We start from the raw sequence: 22,598 nt of genomic DNA on the forward strand, positions 1-22,598 counted from the left end.
AATTTGCTATGGGAGTCGACAAATCAGGACGTCCACAAGTTTTTGCAATGGACTAAATCATTGTAGTTTCCAATTTAGTTGTCAAATCCATTGAAAATAAATAGATAAATGCTTTAAAAGATGTTATGCCGTCCTCCCATAAGCACCTTTTCTAATTCTGACCTATGTGGCGCTTACACTGAACATGATCCAGTGTATCCAAAGAACCAATCTGAGCAAGCCTCAAAGAAGGCTAGAACACTTTATCCATCATGCAATCTGTTTATATATTTTTTGATGTTTGAAATATACTTGTTTTGGTTTGATCGGTTGAATTATTAGTTAAAAAAATTATTAATTTATATTTTATTTTTTCTTTTCATATTTAGAGTTGTCTGGTGGCTCACCCTCACTCAAATTTCTAACTCCGCCACTGCACTCAAAAGGGAAAAATGAACATAAAAGAACACTGGAAATTAGCTGGTCTTGAGGCCAACGCCGTCTTTAACCAGAAAATGAACACGCCAATCTGCAACAAATTAATTTGGGGGAGGGGGGTTAAAATCCTATAAAAGTGAGAAACAGAAGAAATCACCAAATAGGGTTGTAATACCTACTTGAATGGAAAGAGTCGCTTAATAAATATGAGGAGACGGAAGTTTGAAGAGGCCTGAAACAAAGTTGTATGGTAGAGCTGATGTTGGGGTTATTACAGAGAAAAAGAAAAAAGAAGGGGGAGCCAAAAAGACATGAGGAGCGAAAGAAAAGAAAAGAAGAGTCGGTTTGTTTAGAATTGAAAATTTGAAATATGAGGCGGTTGAAATACCGATGAAATATCAGTTAAAATAATGATATTTGTGCCCGATAGTATTTTAGGTGGCTTTAATGACACGATTCAATTCAATTTTTTGGTATGAGCGCCAACAATGAAAAAGACCGCCCAAAAACTTGCAGCAAATTTGGGTCATATATCAAACGGACTCCTGCCATCAACCCACGAAATATCAGTCCTTATCAACGATTTATCCCATTCAGTTGGGATTACTATGTTATATAGGGGTGGCAGTTTTGTACACGACTCGCTAACCCGACACGAAATTAGCGGGTTGGGGTTGGGAAAAAAGGCTTTTGGGTCATTTAAGGGTTGATCCGCCGAACCCATCAAATAAATGGGATAGGTTAGGGTCACATATGTTAACCCGAATAACCAGTTGGTAGACCCGATTAGTTCTCGGGTCTAATGGGTCAGGTCATCAACCCGTGACATGTATAACCTGTTTTAAGATAAGTGAATTATTTTTTAAAATCTCACTATCCCAACAACCTAAAATAAACGACTAAAAGGAAAAGGATTAGCCGTCATATTGATCCATTCGATAAATACATATTTTGCTATTCAATTTTCATTGATATGTAATTGAATTGTGAATGGTTTTTGAGAATTAATATATCCGAATATATTATAGAGGTGGGTATATTATATATGTTTTTTTGATAAATAAAATCGTGACATACTACATATTTTTCATACAGGTTGTGTGAATCCGATCCGAAACTTATCTAAAATCTCATCTATCATCCCAACTACCTAAAATAAACGACTAAAAGGAAAAGGATTAGCTGTCATATTGATTCATTCAATAAAGATATGTTTCATTATTCATTTTTCATTAATATGTAATTAAGTTATTGATGGTTTTGAAAATTAATACATGTTTATATATATATATATATATATATATATACAGCCCCGCTCTTAGACGGACGTCCGTTTACGGACTTTACTTAAAAACCGAAATTTCAAAATATAATCTCACCGAAGGGTTTTGAAGCTGTATCCTCAAAACTCTCTCACTGGCTCCCTCTCTCCTATTCTCTCTCCAAACATAGAGTGACCTATCTTCCCCTCTGATCACACGCCGTATATTCCCACTCATTCCTGGCGCTAGCCTACTTGAAATCCCGACCTCGTTGAATTCAGCTGCCTAGTGTCGGTTAAGAACCATTTTCTCCAAAAACCGATCTGATAGACAGAGCACCCCATTATTTATCACAACTGTTGCTAGTTAACTTGGGGAAAATGTACACATGACAACACCCTTAAGACAGGCACACACAGCTGGAATCATCTAATTGTTCACCGTGAAGCAGTAGAGTTGGTACTTACGAAAATTACTTTTTTGAGGTAAAAGACTAATCTCCTCAAGCAAATGAGGGAATGAGGGATTATTTTCAGATAGTGTAGTCATTAAAGACTCAATGTTGTACCGGGTCCGAAAGTGATGTAATTATTGTAGAAGCTGTTTATAAATGTGGTTGCTGACACGTGAATGCATAAAGTTCCTGCATCTATTTCCTTATAGCTATATCATTCATTTGACTGTATTGAAATAAATAGTTATTTATTCGGTTTGTGTTGAAATGCAGAGTATGAAACTATTACTAATTTTACAGATATTCAATTTTACGATAAAAACTATCGCTATATTAGCTTTACATATTGATCCGATAGACAAGAGGGTTGAAGGAAAATGATAGGATTGAGAAGTTACCCGGACAACCTCATAATCTGGACTTTGCTCAAGATGGAGGCTATGTTACGGTTGATGAAAAGGCGGTCGCTTTCTACTACTACTTCAATCGAGGCGTAACACTCAAAAGAATCTAAACCTCTTCTTCTTTGGCTCAATGGAGGTACATGACCCGGCCTGATTTATTCTCACTAATGTTGTAATATGTCGGTTGATGAAAAGGCCGGTCGCGCTGTCTACTACTACTTCACTGAGGCAGAACACTCAAAAGAATCTAAGCCTCTTCTTCTTTGGCTCAATGGAGGTACATGACCCGGCCTGATTTATTCTCACTAATGTTTTTGTTTATGTGTATTCAGGCCCAGGTTGCTCTTCTCTTTGCTTATGGAGCAATGCAGGAGCTTGGACCATTCCGAGTGGCCAGCGATGGCAAAACGCTTCACCAGAATCCTTATGCATGGAATAAAGGTAGAATTATCTTAAGTTTAGAATATTGATTTAGATTTTCAGTCAAAACAATTTCACTGTTTCATTAGGAACTTCTAACTCTAATTATTTGTTATGTGGGGATTTTAGTTGCGAACGTTTTGTTCTTGGAGTCCCCTGCCGGAGTAGGTTTCTCATACACGAATACAACATCCGATTTGAAAAACAGTGGGGATAAAATGACTGCGGATGATAATTATGTTTTCTTGCTGAATTGGCTTAAAAGATTTCCTGAATATAAAGACAGGGATTTCTATATATCGAGAGAGTTTCGTGGGGCATTATGTTCCTCACCGCACACATAACATCGTGAGACATAACAAGCTGGAAAACAAGACTACTATCAATCTCAAAGGGATCATCATATGACACTCAATCCCTTCGATGGAAGTTAACCTCTGCTGTTTTAAGCCCTCCACTCGGCCCGTGACAAATGAAAAGGCCGAGTCCAATACAAAGAAAGAGCTTACATCACCATGGCTAAACGAAGGAGAAGCTGAGTTCAAAAGTGAGAACCCCATTAAAAGCTTATTAGGTTTAGCCTATGAAAGTGAGGAAGATTGATTGTTATGAAGTTGATGTGTATTGGTGGAACAAAGTGTATCTTACTACAACAAGATAATGATATAACCTTTTGTTTCGACTTAATTTTTTTGTGCAAGACATGAGCCTCTCTGCATGTCGGTCTTTAAAAATCAAGTTAAAATTTCAGAATGTTCCAAAACACATGTAGAATGAAATGAATTTTCTTTTGCTAGACAATCGATCGATCAAGTTGCTTTTAAACTTGAATCAACATCTTGATCTATTTGAGCGGGCACCACCTCACGATCTTGTTAATTTAACAGCTCTTGCATTTGCTACTGCAAATCTTTGTTGAGGGTTGTAATTTGGGTTTGCTACATCATTTCCCGTTTGTCCGAAATTGGCTCCATTAAGAAACACGTCTTTCACAGACCTCCGTTCCATGACCTTGAAGCCCCTCCTTGATCCTCGCGCCCATGTTACCCGCTCAATGTTATTTTCGTACATGGATATCAGTAAAAGTTGAGAAGCAAACACTTGTTTCTAAATAACAATAAACTAAATGCTTTAGAGCTAGGATATGATACATTTACAAAGACTGGAAAGTAGTCTTCTTCAATGATGTTTAGACAAATAAAAACTAGAGCTGCAAGGCCAATAAATTTAATGTCTCAATTTCCTTTCCGAGATCAATCTGTTTTCAAACACTTCCAAGCTCTCATGAACACAAGAAATAGAAGTTTCACTCATCTAGGGCGACCACAAAGAATGAATGTAAATGATATAGCTTAACACTCTAGTTAATTTTCTACACATTCAATGCAAAAAAAAAAAACTAGAATAAACCCTTCCAAATACATGCAGAACCATTCAAATGAAACTTCCAAAAGCAAGCTCCACATCACTCATCATAGCTTGTATTCTTCAAAATGGCAGTAACCTTTGCAATGCGACCTTCAAAATCTAATTATGTGCAACTCTCTTTAATCAAGCGACATCCCTACAACAAACACATATGAATATTCAAAGCTATGAAAATACAATAAACATACATATAAATAAATAATTAAAAATGTATATTTACCCGAAGATGAATAAGAATCATCATCTGTGCTAGAGTTCAAAGTTGTGTCCTCGTTGTACAAGCAATTTTTTTCACTACAAGTCAATTAACATAAGAAAAGAATTTGTGAATACTCTAATAGGAATAAAAAGAAAGGAAGAAAAAATTTGTATTTCTTACCCATTGTTTAGCTCTTCTTCATTGTTTAGCTCTTCTTTACCCTTCTTCTTAAGCTCCGGACAATTCCTCTTATCGTGTGACACTCCAATCTTGTTACATCCATTGCACCGTCTCCTTTTATATTTTTGTGCCTTTTTGAGTGCTTTCTCTTTATCTCCTTTAAGTCTTTTTCCACATCCTTTTGGTCTTGCTTGACTCGGTTCATGATAATTAATTGCCAAATTAGAACTCTTTGCTCCAGAAACTCCTACACTTGTATCACAACCAACGCTTGACTACTTTTCTCATGTAGTGCTACTACACTTGTATCACAACCAACCAACTTACTAATTTTTTCAAGTGCACCACTTAAAGCATCTGTAAACACTTTAGTTGCTTCTTCACTTTCGAGGGATTTATCAACTACAAGTGTTGACATTTGAATCAATTCATTCGGCTTCATGATGTATAATTTATCATCTTGAACCTCCATTCCACCATCATCAATGACTGCCCCTGACTTTGCAGTTTTACACCATCTCTTCAAAATGTATTAATTCGGCAACTTATCAAAATCATGCATCTTATTCAAATAAGCTAAAATATGCCTACAAGGGACCCCTAAGCTCTCAAACTTTTTACAAGTGCATGAAGCAAAATCTAGATCTTTTTGATAAGAAATTTCCCGCACTCTAGACTTTTCGACTGCCATTTTTCTATCAACCTTATAAACGCAACACTTCTCATTTTCACTAACAAGTACAAATCTATAATTCAAGCTCTCCCATAACTCATCTTGAAATTTAAAAAATAACTCATGTGTATAAACATCAACCATGTGTACCAAAAAGCTATGGGGCATTTTCATTTTTGGTTTCTCAATCATATCTTTGTTATCTGCCATTAATTCTTCATGACGTTGGCACACAAGTCCCCTACCAAACTGAACCATAAAATCTACCAGAGAATTTTCTTTTGAAACATACATTTTGAAAAATGAATGAGCGCTTTTCGCTCGTTGACTACTTGACATACCTGCAGAGAAGATGTGATTCACATGTGCGGGCACCCATTGTGATCGGATTTCGTACATTGACTCCAACCACTTGTTCTCATGTAAACCACTTTGCTGAAGAATACCATTCCACTTCAAGTCAAACTCATCTTTCATCTCAGATCCCCAAATGCAGTTTGAAAACTCAGTGTAGTACTTACTATATATAACCGAATCTATTTTCATCGAAAATTTCATCAGTATGTGCCAACTGCAATACCTGTTGACAGAGTACCCAAAATTTCAGCATGTAAAACAAATAAGAAAAAATAACGTTTGCAAATTAATTATTAAAATAAATAAATAAATAAGAAACCTGTGAAAAGTGGTTGGAAGAGTTTGAGAAATGGCTTTTGTCATTGCTGGATCTTGATATGTAATAATCATCTTTTGGGGATTGCCTGACATAGCTTCTAAAAATTGGTTGAACAACCAAATAAATGATTCTGTGGTCTCATCACATAAAAATGAACAAGCAAAAACAACTGTCTGACCATGATTATTAACCCCAAACAGCGGTGCAAGAATCAAGCCATATCGATTAGTGTTGTAGGTAGTATCAAAGATAACCACATCTCCATAAAATTTGTATGCTCGTCTCGAGGTTGCATCAGCCCAAAAACAACGTGTAATTCTCTGTTCATCGTTTGTCTCAATTTTAAAAGTGAAAGAAGGATTCCTCCCTTGTTCCAATTCTAAAAACTCATAAAACATATCTCCATCATGGCCTTTCATCTTATTACGCTTGTCCCTTTCCTGGTTATTTAAATCTTTCTGTGTGAAACCAATATTTTCTATCCCTCTTGACTGAACTCCAAGAAGACTGAACTGCTGATGTTGTGGTATGTTTACCATGCCAAGTTGTTGTGTTAAACATTTTTGGGCACTGGAAACACCACGGTGAGATCTTAGAAGATGTACTCTTCGCGGGGTCGACAACGGGTGAGAATGCTCTTCAACAAATACAGTAACGACAAATGTACCAAAGTTTGACTTCATCACAGCAACTTTTGCTTTACAATCTTCTTTTATATTGCCCCGACGTCTTTTTGTATCAACGTCCGCTATTTCTGAACTTTTTCCTTGCTTGTAACACACATATTCCTTTCTTACACATTCACCATCTTTCTTCCTTTCAGATCAACTACGAACACTGAATCCAGCGGCTTTGGCATAATTATTGTAGAAACTGTAGACATCATCAAGTGATTCAAACTCCCTCTTTTTCTAGGTTTGGTATCATATGATACTTGGGGATTGTAAATGTGATTGGGTTTCCCACCTACACTCCCACTCTCAATTTCGAAATCCTCATTTTCCATCTCAATATAACCTAGAAAAAAAATATATAACAAACCCAAGTTTGAATAAGCGGAATAACAGAACAATTGAAATTATAAAAAAAATTGTCGACATGGACAAGCAACGCATAAAACAATGTAGGAATAGAATAATTACATAACCGAAAATGACAGGACCAATATGTAAAGCTAATATAACGATAGTTTTTTATCTGTAAAATTGAATATCTGTAAAATTGGTAATAGTTTCATACTCTGCATTTCAACACAAACCGAATAAATAACTATTTATTTCAATACAGGTCAAATGAATGATATAGCTATAAGGAAATAGATGTAGGAACTTTATGCATTCACGTGTCAGCAACCACATTTATAAACAGCTTCTACAATCATTACATCACTCGGACCAGTACAACATTGAGTCTTTAATGACTACACTATCTGAAAATAATCCCTCATTCCCTCATTTGCTTCGAGATTCGCCTTTTACCTCAAAAAGTAATTTTCGTAGTACCAACTCTACCGCTTCACGGTGAACAATTAGATGATTCCAAATTGTGTGTGCCTGTCTTAAGGGTGTTGTCATGTGTACATTTTCCCCAAGTTAACTAGCAACAGTTGTGATAAATAATGGGGTGCTCTGTCTATCAGATCGGTTTTTGGAGAAAATGGTTCTTAACCGACACTAGGCAGCTGAATTCAACGAGGTCGGGATTTCAAGTAGGCTATCGCCAGGAATGAGTGGGAATATACGGCGTGTGATCAGAGGGGAAGATAGGTCACTCTATGTTTGGAGAGAGAATAGAAGAGAGGGAGCCAGTGAGAGAGTTTTGAGGATACAGCTTCAAAACCCTTCGGTGAGATTATATTTTGAAATTTCGGTTTTTAAGTAAAGTCCGTAAACGGACGTCCGTCTAAGAGTGGGGCTGTATATATATATATCCGACATCTATAAATATAATCGTGAAATACTAAATATTTTGCATACAGGTTGTCTATGAACCCCGACTTCGGATCGGATCGGATCGGATCGGATAAAGTGTTTCCGGAAAAATTTCCAATTTTTTTTGGATGGTAATATCCTTTCCAAAATTGATCCAATTATTTTTCGGATTCAATTTTTTTTTCGGAATTCGGAAAGTTTGAAAAATTGGAAAAATTTCTAAAATTTCGGAATCTGCGAAATATGGAAGTAAATTTGAAATTTGAATTATATAATCAGATTCTTGTTTAGAATAACCATTTTTTATCTAGTTAATACATTCATTTAGCAATTATTTTGATAAGTATTAATTCAGTAAACAACTTAGACTTTTTAACACGTTCATTTAGTAAATTTTTTCTTCATGTTAATGCATTAATTCAATAAATAGGAATTTTGAATAAATTGAGACATGTACTAGAATGACAATATTGATTTCTTGAAGTTGTGAGAGAGACAATGTTCTACTTCTCTAGGGTTTTTATTTGGTTTGTAAACTATATGTAGTATTAATTTAGTAACTATATGAAATAGACCCCCTATATGTTAAAAATTCGAAAATTAATCGGAAATCGGATTGGATCGGATTTTGAAAACACATCCAATTTCGATCCAATTATTTTTAGGAAAAATCAGATATCGAAATTTTGGATATCGGAACACAAATATCATTTTCAAATTCGGAAAAATATCGGATTGGAATTCAGAAAAAATAGAGACCCCTAGTACTAAATCAGATCCAAAATGATTTGAAATTGACCCGCTGGCTTAGCGGGTTACCTGTTGGGTAACCCATTATATAGGCGGGTTGGGTTTAGGTTTGACAAACTCGACCCGATTAATAATTTGGTCGGATTTGGGTTTGCTCTCCAAACACGTGACTCGAATATGACACGACACGAACCCGACCCAACACGACCCATTGCCACCCCTACTATTATATGTGCAAATTTCAACGATATAAGGTGAAATATCGTTAAATTATCGATATTTCATGATACATATATATAAACAAAATTGATATCATCGATATATATACCCCTCCCCACTTTTGTTAGGCTATTTATTTATTGGGGTTCTAAAGCCTCTTCTTTCTAAATACAAAAGTTAGGTCATTCGGAGAAGTAAAAAAAAAAAAAGGCAATTCACCACCTTCTTTTAGGCAATTAAAAAGAAAATAAAAAGGGGGTATATGGGTCTAAAGAAATATACATTGAGAAATATCATTCATTACATCATGGAATAGTATGAAGTAATTGTTACGTGCTAAGTTTTTACACAAAATAGGGGTCATAGTTTAGTACATGACCCGCGAACCCTACACAATCCGACACTTTTGTAGGGGTTTCGGGGTAGCGGTTGGATAATCTCGACATGTTTATCAACTGGGTTTAGGTTTGAATTTGCTCCGTCAACTTGTGATTCGGAACATAGCTCTAACTCCAGATCTTATTTTTATTACATTAGCACTAGTCAACAACATATGATAGAAAAATGTACCCGTTAGTGGTTATATCTTCCAAAAACCTATTATCCTCTCCTAAAATTATACTCATCTTCTTATTAACCTTATGAAATACTGTAATTTTCTCCCTTTTGAGGATCTCTGAATGTTTGTATCTCTTTCCAAACCCGGGTTTGTTTCCAATGGAATATATTATGGCTTTATAGCTGTAACTTTCCGAAACTGATCTCTAACCCTGCTTCTTCCCAATAAAAATGTGCACGTTAGTTATTACAGTCCAAAATGCATAAATAGTCATTTATATAACCAACTATTGAAGTAGGAGGAGGGTGACTGTACTTGTAAGTTTATTTTCTTGAGGCGGTATTTTCTTTCAATTTAGTGATTATACTGACTCAATAGGGACTAGGGGTGGCAGTTTTGTACACGACCAGCACTACACCATTTTGGTGATTTTGCAACATTTGAGATTTCTTATTAGTAACACATATACATCCGTTAGTTAATTGTTCACATTTATTATCCGTTGGCAATATTTTTAACCGTTAGTCAAGTGAGCGGAGCGAACTTTTTGGGCCGACAGGGGTATGTGGCCCAAAAAGTATTTTGGTTGGTTTCTGTCTGTCCTCATTCTCGAGCAATTTCACCTTCCCTCTCACTCTCACTCTCCCTCTCCCTCCTTCCTTCTCAACCAAACCCAAGTCTCTCTCTCCCCACCACAAACCCATCTCCCCCTCTCTCTTCTCCACCTCCGCTCACGCCCCCACTGCTTGCAGTTATCTAGTAAGTATATGTGCAAATACTTGAATTATCATGTAACGTTTATTGGATATTTTCTGATGCTTAGAAATGTGTTACAAAAAATATAAAAAACCTCTACAAAAAATACAAATAAGTAGAACCGAAAAAAGTGAATAAAAACACCAAAACTTAGGTTGGGTGCAATGGCTCTCCATTCCCTCAAAAGTGGAGGGAGTGGCGGTGGTTTTCCCCCCTATCTCAATATAACTCTCTATATATATAGAGTGTTATTGAGGAATAGAGAGTGCATTCCACGCCATTTCACACTTGAAATGACGTGGTTTGTAAAAACCCAAATGGCGCCACTTGAAGTGGCGTGGATTGGAGTCAATTGTTTTGTATCCCCATCAAGTCAGAAACTAATTATGACCAAAATTATTTTGTATCCCCACCAACCCAAACGGCGCCACTTGAAATGGCGTAGAATGGCCCGAACCATTGGAGACCAAAATTGACTCCCTATCCTCAAAACATTATTTTTTGGTGGAATGGAGATAGAGGGTGGATGCACCATTGGACTCAGCCTTAAGCGGGAGTTTTCCTCTTTTTGTTATCGCCCCCAGCCTTCCGGAACATAACACATGCCTTCAGCGAAAAATAAAAAGAAAAAAAGAAAAAAAGAAGAGGTTGGAAAAAAGAAAAGAGAAAAGGACAAACATAAACGAGTGAAGAGAGAAAAAGATAGGTGTTTCGCTGCCGCCACTGCTGATAAACATAAAAAGATAGTCTAACTCACAAATAAAGCGATGAAACTCTAAACGCAAGTAAAACTATAAACTAAACTGTTACTTATCAAATATATTTGTTTTCTACTATCGAATCTATTGACGTAGAGTTGGAATAGAAGATCCGTTCCACTCTTAGTCCTTTATCATTCAAGTTTTCTACAATTGATGAGTCTATCCAAAGTCTAATGAGAGTAATAATGGAATTTATACTATGATGTGAATTCAAATAACAAGATACAAATAAGCGAAATGACAGAATGCTAAGGGTTTGAATCTAGATAAAGAATTAAACGGAATTGAATCCACCTTAACTCGATCAACTAACAAAGATTCGTCATGATCCAAATTGCAATGCTTCGCATATCAAAATGGTAGTTCTAATCCCTAATTATGCATGACATCTCTACCAATTAATAACTAGCATGTGAGGTCGTCCACCCATTCTCATGGCGAATCAACGACATTCTAGAGTGGAATAAACTCTCACGACGATTTCTAAGTTAACAAGGATCAAGTTTCATCAAGGCTTCTACAACCCCTCTAATGGAGGTTTAGCCTTGATTCATCAAGCTATCATTTCCCATTGAATTAACACTAGACATAATATAAAGATTTGAACTTTACTAATTTTGATTAAACAATAATTCAAATCTAATTAATAACTAAAATTTGAATAACAACAAGAATTGAAATTAGATCTACAAATTTAAATGACAAAATCGAAATGAACAAGAATAAACTATTTTATTTATCTAATCAATGAAGAACAATGATTCAAAGAATTAATCTAAAACAAGGAATGAAACTAATTAATTTAACTAATTGAATTCAAAAACTAGATCTACAAGCTATTTTAATGGCTACTTTTTATTCTAAGCTATCTAACTATCCCCTTCTTAAGAGCTAAGTCTTATTTTATGTAAAGGAAGAGACCATATCCATAATTTCGTGTATGGGCTGAGGAGCCATGTTTTAGGCCGAGAAATTGAGCCCAAAGCCTAATTTCTTCAGTCTACAGAGCCCGTTTCAGCTGGCTTTGACTTCAGCAGACTTTTCGTCCACTTCTGCTCCTCTGATTGGGTTAAGGCTTGGACCATTGGAAAGCTCTTTCTGAGCCGGCGTTTTGACGTAAGGTAGGCCCAAATCCGAGGCCTGAGTCCAAAGATATGGTTTTCTGAAGTTCTACTGACTTGTGCATTGTTTTTGCCCGTGTTGACTTTTCAGCTTTTGACCTGCCTTTATAAAGGCTTTGTCTCCTTGAATCTTGGCTTTTATCACAGAACTTCTTAGCAACCAACCCTTTGCTCCTTTATATCGCCAAAGTGGCACATTTCTACACATAATTGAGTTTCATGCCTGAAATACATAAAAGCACGTAATTAGCATTAACTCTTATTTATTACTTGTATAATTGGTCTAAAAGTAGTATTATTAAGGGGTTAAAACTACAGTTTTGGGCTCTTATCAACCGCCACTAGGGTTTTGATTACCTCTTGGTAAGTCATCTTCTCTCACTGCTTTTGTTATTCGCCTTCTTTTCTTCTAACTTCAAAAATCTGACTTTGGTTGTGATTTTAACACTTAGTTATTTGGTTTTTGATTTCTAAGATACAATTTCGTATAAATTCTTCTCAAATATCAAACAAACTTTGGGGATTAAAGGTTCAATTTGTTCAAAGTAACAATTTCATGTACTAATTTATTGCAAGTTTGGGTTTTAGGTCGTGGGGTTGGCTACACTTTTAATTATCTAATTAAAGATGCATCCTTTATGGTTATTAGTTGTTTGATTTGAAAAACATATTTAGATTTGTGTTTGTACTGTTTGATTTTTGTGATGTGGCATGATTTTTTTAGAATTAGATGAATGTTACTTGTTTCCACGAGTTCGAAATTTTCTAGGAGTAGAAATATGTATTACTCAATGTGTGTTGCATGTTGGATCTTTTAGATAGATTGTAGTGAATATTCTACTATAAATATTCAACTATAAATGTTGATTTGGTAATAATCTGTCTTTTCTTCTTATAATCTTTGTTTTTTAGGCCTGTTTATTGTATGTTTTAACATGGAATATTGATTATTAGTAGTAAACTTGATGATGAGGATGAAAATTAGATCTGTTTGTGCTTTCTTTTTTGTTTTGATTGATTCAAAGTCGAAATTTGTTTATAGTAAGTATTTAGATTTATAAATTGATTTTATCGACCGACCTATCTCTATTTTTATCAATGATGTTAGTCAGTGATGTTTGTTAATGGAACATCATGAATATCTCGTGATTTCACTTTTTAATTTCCTCTTTAATTCCAAGCTATAAGCTAGTTACGGTTTAAAAGAAACTTTCCATGACTTTTTGTTCAGTAAAGAGATAGTGATTTAACAGCTTTGAATTTTTCATTCACCTACCTAGAAATGAGTATGTAGAGATTTGAACAAGTTTCATCCGAACTCTATTTTTTTCCACCTAGAGAATAGCAACACCCTTTAAACTTGGCGGTGGACTGTTATGTTCTATTTCCACTACACCATTTGAGTGATTTTGCAAACAAAATTTTCATTAGTAACAATTATACAACAATTTGTAAATTATAAGTGGGACTATTTTCACTATCATGCTCATCTCGCACACAAACCCTTATTAACATACCAAATAATAAGAAAAATGCAAAGAGGGAAAATGAATTCTTGATGTGCCTGCTCATCGGGGTAAGTTGTCATCTGCACACCTTATTCTATTCTTTTTCCTTCCTCCTGTTTCTCCTTCCTTCCTCCTTTTGTAACAATCTTTGATTTTTGTTTTTACCATTTAGGGTTTTTTGAGAAGTTGGTTGGTACTTAATTGAGCACAACAGTTGCTTGATCTATTAAACAAGGTTGATCTTTTGCCAAGGTAATACATTCTAGGGTATCAATTTTTTGAAATATGGTTTAACTAGGCGGGGTTTTAACTTTCCAAAGGTGGTTACTTGATTTAACACACCTTTTCGTGAACACCCATCCCTGCCACCACTAATTTATCTTGAATTGATGTATGATGATGTGAAATATCACTTCCAATCATAAAGTAAGAAGTGGGTATAAGGGTATGCTTTGGTTTAATTTCCATTTTGTTTGTAGCCATCATATTTTACATGGATTGGTCAAGTCAGTAGGTTTTATGATGAGTTAGGTGAACAATTGGGTGATTTGATTTTAGAATTGCTTGAATTGTTTTTCTAGCAAAAGTTGGGTGTTGATAGAGTTCCTGCTTTGTTTAGGGGTGTTGATTAAGTTGATAAATTTTGCTTATAAGATTCATGGAAATTATGTTGTTTAGGGGTGATAATTACAAGTTTATGTAAACTAACTATCTATGCGTAAACATAAATAATCATTTACACAAACAAGTGCTTAGATCAATATTCTTACTCTCAATTCATTATATAATATAGAGAGTCAAGATTTGTTCCACTCTTAATCTATCAAGATTAAATAGAAATTCAACTAATCAAATACAAGAAAACAATGGTGAGAGTAATATTGTGTTGAGAGATTTATACTCTACGATTATACTATGGATGCAAATAAATCTAGATTAACTAAACTAATAGAAATAGGATTTTGATGGAAGAGAAAGTTATAGAGAAGAGTAATCAATCCACCTAATAACTAATTTCATGCAAGAATCGAATTATTCATTGAAAAGAGATCATATTTAGGTTTTCACGCAATGATTCAACCTAAAGCCTCAACCTTTATCATCCCTAGCAATAACCTACATCTCTATAGTCATTATTACTAGCATGTAGGATTATTACAACCAAGTCTCTCGACTTAATTATAATAATCCCTAGTTTAATTTACTATATACTTATTTTGGAAGTCATATAATAAACTAAACTCATTGAAAAACATACACAATTAAATAATTTTACTAAGCAATCTATTCCTCATTAGGCTTCATAATCACTCCTTCTAATGGAGGGATTAGCCTAATATAATTGGATTAATTAAACTAAATCAAGAAAAAGAAGTCATAATAATAACTTGAATTGGATTGAAGTAATGGTGGCTAGGCTAAAGAAAACATAAATTAGGTTATACTAAAGAGAGAGAGAGAGAGAGCTAATTTAATTAAACTAAGAGGGGAGTAGCCAAGTTTTGTTTTTCCTTAACCCTCTTTATATAGGAGAGGGTTAGATTTACAATTTTGTGCATGGGGTTTTAGGCTAGGTTATGGACCCATAAATTAAGTCCAAAACCCAATTTAATTTGTTGAATCTAAGACTTCTAATTCTGGTTGTGTTGTAGCGCGAGTTTTCACCAACATATACTACTCAAGTCAAGGCCTAGACCATTGGAAAGGGCTTTCTGAGCCGGTCATTTTGATATAAAATGGGCCCAAATCTGAGGCCTAAGTCCAAAGATATGACATTTTGAAGTTTTGTCGATTTTTCTTCAGCTTTCTAATCCGGTTTAACTTTCACTTAACAGCTTTGACTTGGGCTTTTTAAGGGTTTTTTCTCCATGAAATTTGGCTTTTCTTTATAGAACTTTCATAGCAATCATGTTAGCTCCTTTTAGCGCCTAATTAGTAATGAATTGACATTTATTCAACTCCGAAGCTCGAAATACTCAAAAGCACGTAATTAGTGATAAACCTATATTATTAATAACATAATTGGCTAAACATAAATACTATTAAAGGGTTTAAACTACAGTTTTAGGCTCTTATCAAGGGGTTGGCAAAGAAGTAACTTTTTTGCTTGTTTGAAGATAAGATTAGGATGTTGTGTAGGGGTTGACAAAGAACATAATGGTGGACTAGTTCTTGATGTAGCTTCACTACGTGTGTCATTGTTTGTTTGGAGGGAATGGTAGATAGACAACATGAGAGACATCAATATTTTTTGGAATAAGACGACCTAGAGTTAATTAGAAACTACTTGGTTTTAGAGATTTTGATGTTTATTCTAATGACACTTGAGTGGTTCCTTTCAACCCAACCATCTCCACCTTCATTTTACTTGCCAAAAGAGCTGCCATATTTCTGTGTGCTGTGTTTAATACCACAAGATATTTTTCTATGATGATGATGATAGATGAAAATGATTTTTTGGTGCTTGTATGTTGATTTTTCTTGAAATTTGAAGATACCAAGGTATTCTAAGACTCTCGTTTAAAACCTATAGGTCACGAAGTCAGTCGTCAAGTATAACGAATATGCTGCCTATGATCCAAAATAGGTATTAGCCTTCTTGCTAAAAGCATGAATGAGGTTTAGAGCGCGGGTGTATTCGTTCTTGCTTTGTGTGGGAAAATGTCAGATGCGCTTGAACTTTATGAAGAAATCAAACAAGTTGGATGCCATCTGGAGCCCAATGCTATAATAAGCCATGCACATTGTACGTTTATTTTCTTCCGAAACTCTGTGTCTGTTTGTGGCTTTATGCATGCATTACGACATTTCCTTTTACTAATACTGTTGTATTTGTAGGAGCACCTTCAATATGAAGGGGATTTAAATACATTGCTTAAGCTTCTTAAAGAGTTGAAGGATCCTGACTTTTGGTTTGATGGATGTGAAAGAGTTGTTGGATATTGTATTATATGACATAAGTATATAAGGTGCAGTAACAGTCTACCTAAAACACATTGCTTTATTGGTGTAGCTAATGTGAATGAAGAAACTTGTTATTAGATGATACACAAGATGCTGAGGACACACAATAGTTAGTTTGACTTACTGATGTACTCTCTTTCAAATTTCCCAGACATCTCAATGGTAAAGATATAGTCACTAGCCTTTGATTTTTATTTTCCTTTCCCTTTTTGTCTCTTTGTGTGTGTGTGCACATATTAGTTCTGAAGAGTGCCAATCTCCACTTGCCTGCCCTGACTATTTGAGTTAAGATATGAAGTAGCTACTTGACTTCCAGTTCAGCTTTCATGTCATTGTGTCATTTGGTATGACCTAAATCATAAGTCCATCAACATTTGGATGCTCTTTAGAGTTTAGTCGAAAATCATAGAGAATCTGGATTAGTATTTGTGTGCTGGTGGACAGTATAGAAATGGGGGTCTGCAGTATCCTAGAATGCAGCAGCCTTGCTGAAGTAGTCTTGACTTATCATCTGTTACTAGCTACACCTCACCTCTCTTTGTTCAAGGACCTTCTGAGAAAGGCTTTGCTAACTTTGCCCTTGACTTTCTAATGGGTGGTGGCATTTATTTTCTTGTCAGATTTTATGTAACACTAACAAAGTTATTATTATATCTTGGGTGTTGCATACTAACAAAGATTTTGTAAATTGCTCTAGGCCTTGAACTTTGCATTTAAGGATTACTTCATGAGGCTCTTTAACTTCAAGAAAGATCTAGATGGCTACTGGAAATGGTTTGCAGGAAACTTGGGATCTGGAGGTGTTGCTGGTGCTTCATCCCTTCTCTTTGTCTATTCTCTGGATTACGCTCGAACTTGTCTTGCTAACGATGCAAAGTCCGCAAAGAAGGGGGAGGGGGGGGGGGGGCAGACAGTTCAATGGTTTGATTGATGTATATAAGAAGACTTTAAAGTTTGGTGGTATTGCTGGGCTTTACCATGGCTTCAACATTATTGTTTACACGGGTCTGTACTTTGGAATGTATGATTCTTTGAAGCCAGTTCTATTAACCGGAAATTTACAGGTTAGTTTTTGATGTTTTCTCTTTTCATTTTAGTTCCAGTTCTTTTTTTTCAGCATGTCTTGTCTGTGTGTTAGTAATAGTTGTTAGCTTCATAGATTGCTATTATATTATAGAAGGAATTATTATGTTCGTGGGTTCTGGGATTGTGAATTAAAAACTTCATTCTTAATGATTCAACATTACACCTGCATTTAAGTAGAGAGTTCCTTCCTAGCAATCCAAGTAAGTCTTGGGATTGGGTGAATATTTTTCATAGCAGTCATACAAATGTGTTTCCTTTACATGCATATGAGTAGAAAGGTCTATCATTGTTATTCAATTAAGTTTTGGGATTGTGTGAACGTTGTTATAGGCAGTTATACAAATGTGTTTCCTCCACTTGTATCCAACATGTGTTTTTAAGTGTCTACGTTTCCATATGGTTTATTGGCATTGGTACGGTTTAGTTAAATGCCTTTTTGATCTAATTTCTGCCCATTTTTAATTTTTGAGTCATACAAATTTTGTTAACTTTTCCCTCGACTTTCTCTAATGGTTAATGTCTGCTGATGTATCCAAAACTGCTGCTGCTCCAATTGAACGTGTCAAGCTTTTGATCCAAAACCAGGATGAGATGATCAAGTAAGGGCGTCTCTCTACGCCAAACAAGGGTGTTGGGGAATGCTTCAACAAAACAATCAAGGAAGAAGGATTTGGGTTTTGGCATCTTGGCATGTGTTGTATTTGTAATTGGGCTATGTTAATTGGAAATTGTATATATGATAACTTTTAGTATTATGGATGGATAGAAGCATTTGGTTCATATATTGTGGTATGAAAAGGGTGTAGGGTTTATATCACTGTATGTGGCCTGCCAAAAAAAGGCCAGGAAATTCATTTTTTTTACAAATAAATAAATAAATTAGAGTAAAGCTAGGGTGCACAAGAGAGAGAGTATTTAAGTGAATCTAGGACACTCATCAGGCAGGAGTGAGGGTGTATTGCACCAAAAAGTACTGCAATCAATGTCTCTCATGCCTGCGTACAGGTGCACCCTGCGCATACTAGACGTCCTCAATAAATTATTAGTACCGGATTCCAAACCATTAGTAATGTTTTAACCTAACAGAAATAACAAGCATTAGAAAAGGGGAATTGCTTACCATTTCATACGTTAGGAACAAATCATGAACAAAATTTATAACCGTTACTAAAAAAATTGTAACAGTTGATACGTGTTGCTGAAATTAATTTCAGTAACATTTGATAACCGTTAGTAAGATATCTAACGGATATTAAGCGTTACTAATTTCCGTTACTATTAATTTGTCAAGCTTTTGTGTCAACGCAAGATAACCGTTACTAATATTTTTTGCAACGGATGTATATCCGTTACTAATTGGTTGTTATGGTGTAGTGCAGCTAACCCGACATGAATCCAACACAAAATTAGTGGGTTCGGGTTGGAAAAAACTCTTTTGGGCCATTTATGGGTTCACCCGCCGAACCTGTCAAATAAATGGGTCATTTTTGGTAAGGGCACATATGTTAACCTGAGTAACCCGTTAGTAGACCCGATTTGTTCTCATGTCTAATGGGTCGGGTCATCAACCCGTGACCAATATAACATGTTTTAAGATAACTTTCCCTATTTTTTAAGATCTCATCATCCCAACTACCTAAACTAAACGACTAAAAATGAGAAGGATTAGCCATCAGATTCATTCGATAAAGATATGTTTCGTTATTCAATTTTCATTGATATATAAATAAAAAGAGGGCCAAATAATTAACACCAATCTATCTAACAAAACATAATGGTGTGGGGCCCTTCGGGCCCCATCCGACGGCTACAAATCTTCCTCACAAAATATGACATGGTGAATCCAAGTGATTTAGGGGTTTGTGCAATTTTGTTAAACCAAATCAGTATCCATGTGATCTATCTAAAAATCACTCAAAAGTTAACAATTGCGGCTGGGCTAGCATATAAACTGTTGGATCTCTAAATTTAACATGGTACTACATATAGGGTTGGCCCAATTGATGCTATTGGGTTTATGGATAATGACCAATTGGACTGGTGGAGGAGATAGCGCCGAAGGCGCGTCGAGTTCATGCTAGATAGTGCCGAAGGCGCGTCGAGTTCATCAGTGCCGTACGGCATGGGCATACCCTAGTAATGAACACAAGATACAGATAAGAAGAGGGCTAATTAAGAAATAAATTTGTTTAATACTAATTCATAATTAACACCAATAATTAATACTTTAATTCGTAATAACACCGTAGTAATTGAGTCATAGTAATAGTAATTAACCATTATGCAATGGTCATCATAGATGGTCATCGAGGCCTACATCATGATCCTCATCAAAGCCTACTTCACTAACCCAAGTAGTCAATATGCTACACCTGCTTCCACACGATTTTAGTGGCACCTTGCTCATAAAAGCACCACGTGGGAATATCTCCCTCTATCTCTTATTCTGATCGGGTGTATTTGAGATCAAACAACACAAACCCTATTTTGTAAGTACCTCTCGTTACCATTCTATTAAAACCCCACACCCATCAACTTTCTTCTTCGCGCCCTTGCCACCAACAATTAATGCACATCGTATCAGCCACATACTTTACTCTCTGTTCTGCCCTGTTTTGTAAAACAACCTAACATGACCACTTGGTAATGATTACTCTCACAGCAGACTTGGGGACTCAAAACAAACAAGGACTCCATCAACAATATGTCACAATCTGATCTTGTTATATCATATATAATGGCTCCCCATAACCACTTCTCTCCAGCACTCTCATCTATTTCTCAACATTACCACTCTCAAGCTCTCTTTACAAACTAAGAGAAACAAGGGCTGGTTTTTAAGAGAGAAACCACTCTAACATTTTCAAGGTCTTTATAGTTCCGAAGCAAACATGGTTCTTCTAAAGAAAAGTAAGGAGAGCATGGTTTAATTTGGCACTGGTTAATTACTTTTATGCAAATTTGCTTTACTTGCACTGACTAAACTTGGTTTGGCTTTCAAATTTTCAATTGCCAACACTAAGTGAAAATGATTAGTGTTGTGAGGACTATAATGTTAATGTGAATCAACGCCCCTAAACTTAGTGCTCAATTTACATGGTTTGTGTTCTTGGTTATTCAGATCTATGAATATAGCATATGTTACAGCATACTACTATAAGAAAAGGAAAAAATCTGCCCGAGTTGCATATTCTTAACTTGGTTCAGATATGCATATGCCATATTTTGTTGTATATGAGGAATCCGAGGACCTCAAATGACATACTTGTTAGTTAGTTCAAATTAAATCACTAACAGTTACATAGTATGTGAATTTTCTTTGATTATTGGCATGTTGTCTACATATTTTAAATTAAATTGTGAAAGATTTGTTCTTACACAAATGAAACATGTTTTCGAACTAGAAGACTTTTTGGTGTGTTTGTGTTCAACTTGCTTCTTTGATACTTGTGTTGAGCACATATGTTTTGATATTCATATATTATGATCCTACCTCTCTTACCTTGGTAGCTATTTTATATGGACTTGTTTTCTATTGTAGGTGCACAACACCACCGACTACCCAGAGTACCTAGTAACAACTATAATATTTATGAATGGGTAAATTTGGTGCAATTAGAGTTGGAGATTTTTAAACTAGATGTGAAAGATATGAAAATGGCTTTTGAATCGGCGCTAGCGGAACTCAAGGACAATGTTACAACACTGAGTAGCCTATTTTATGAATGGAAGGAACCCATACTAAAAGATATACATGCAGGCATTGAGATAATTGATGTGGAGAGCTAAGAACGAGATGTCTTTAAGACACCTCCCCTTGTGAGAAGAAGCAATAGGTTCCCTTCACTGGACACTCCTTTTTTCAAAGAGGAAGATAATAATAGAGGTAATTGTGTGAGTTTGCTACTATTTCTGTACTTAGATTAACTTTCATATTCATGACTTGTGAACGATTTTATAGTCTGATCTATTGATGGTTTGTTGGTTGGGATGTTCACAGAGTGTCAAATTGAAATTTATACCACATAAAGTGTCATATTCCGAACTGATTTCACAGTACTAAACACACCTCAATATGTCACATAGCGTATCATATTGAACAATATATGACATAAAATATGATATTCAGAACTGATTTCATAGTAGTGAACACACCTCAATATGTCACATAGATTGTCATATTAAAAATTATACCATATATAGTGTCCTATTCATAACTGATTTCACAGTTGTGAACACAACTCAATATGTCACATAGAGTATCATATTTCCAAGTAGAGCACATAAAGTGTCATATTCATAACTACTTTTATAGTAATGAACACACCTCAATATGTCACATAGTAATTTATTCGCTTTCTAGATTGAATCGGACAACAAGGTTGAAGATTATCCATTTAAAGATGTGAAGGCAGACTGGGTACAACCTCATGTACTGCTAACAGTGGAGGAAGCAACTGTATTCCGCTCAATATACTCACCTTATGGAAAAGCAGGTTAAATGGTGTTAGCTTTTGTACATGGTTAATTTCAGTAGAACTACATCCAACCCATACTGAATTCCTTTTCTTTAGTGTAGGGACTTCATCGTGGACTTCAACAAATGGTTGGAGCATAGATCCACATTTAAGTGCTTACATGGGAATGGCAGAGTATCTAGCTTCATATGTTACGATCGCATTTTGTTGTGATGTTTTTAAATTAGAGACTAATAATGCTTTTGGGATTACAAAATAATTTAATTATCTTGCTACTTTTTATATTTGGTGTAGTTGGTCTTTGCTTGGTGTGTGTACCTGAACGCTGAGCAAAATAGCAAGCCTACGAACA

At 35.4% G+C, this 22,598-nt stretch overlaps 1 protein-coding gene and 2 long non-coding RNA genes across 4 annotated transcripts; 2 read left to right on the top strand and 1 right to left on the bottom strand.

The window, feature by feature from the left end:
* Positions 1-2,429: 2,429 nt before the first annotated feature.
* Positions 2,430-3,644, top strand: LOC147481730 (putative serine carboxypeptidase-like 53). 2 transcript variants are annotated; one of them, XM_086579591.1, is made up of 3 exons: positions 2,430-2,673; positions 2,870-2,978; positions 3,087-3,644. In XM_086579591.1, exons 1-3 carry the CDS (start codon positions 2,668-2,670, stop codon positions 3,299-3,301), a joined length of 330 nt encoding a protein of 109 aa, XP_086435717.1. In that variant the 5' UTR covers positions 2,430-2,667; the 3' UTR covers positions 3,302-3,644. The 2 variants fall into 2 exon arrangements, with proteins under 2 accessions (XP_086435717.1, XP_086435716.1); XM_086579590.1 differs by lacking the exon at positions 2,430-2,673 and adding an exon at positions 2,700-2,814.
* A 694-nt stretch (positions 3,645-4,338) lies between these two features.
* LOC147481731 (uncharacterized) lies at positions 4,339-6,170 on the bottom strand. Its single transcript, XR_015205164.1, has 5 exons — positions 6,114-6,170; positions 5,779-6,017; positions 4,765-5,284; positions 4,606-4,679; positions 4,339-4,521 (listed from the first exon to the last, which is right to left on the bottom strand). It is a non-coding gene; the product is annotated as an uncharacterized LOC147481731 (long non-coding RNA).
* An 11,410-nt stretch (positions 6,171-17,580) lies between these two features.
* On the top strand, positions 17,581-18,528 carry LOC147481732 (uncharacterized). Its single transcript, XR_015206008.1, has 2 exons — positions 17,581-17,746; positions 18,336-18,528. It is a non-coding gene; the product is annotated as an uncharacterized LOC147481732 (long non-coding RNA).
* Positions 18,529-22,598: the final 4,070 nt, after the last annotated feature.

The sequence above is a fragment of the Coptis chinensis genome, chromosome 8, assembly GCF_015680905.1.
Source record: "Coptis chinensis isolate HL-2020 chromosome 8, ASM1568090v1, whole genome shotgun sequence".
NCBI lineage: Eukaryota > Viridiplantae > Streptophyta > Magnoliopsida > Ranunculales > Ranunculaceae > Coptis > Coptis chinensis.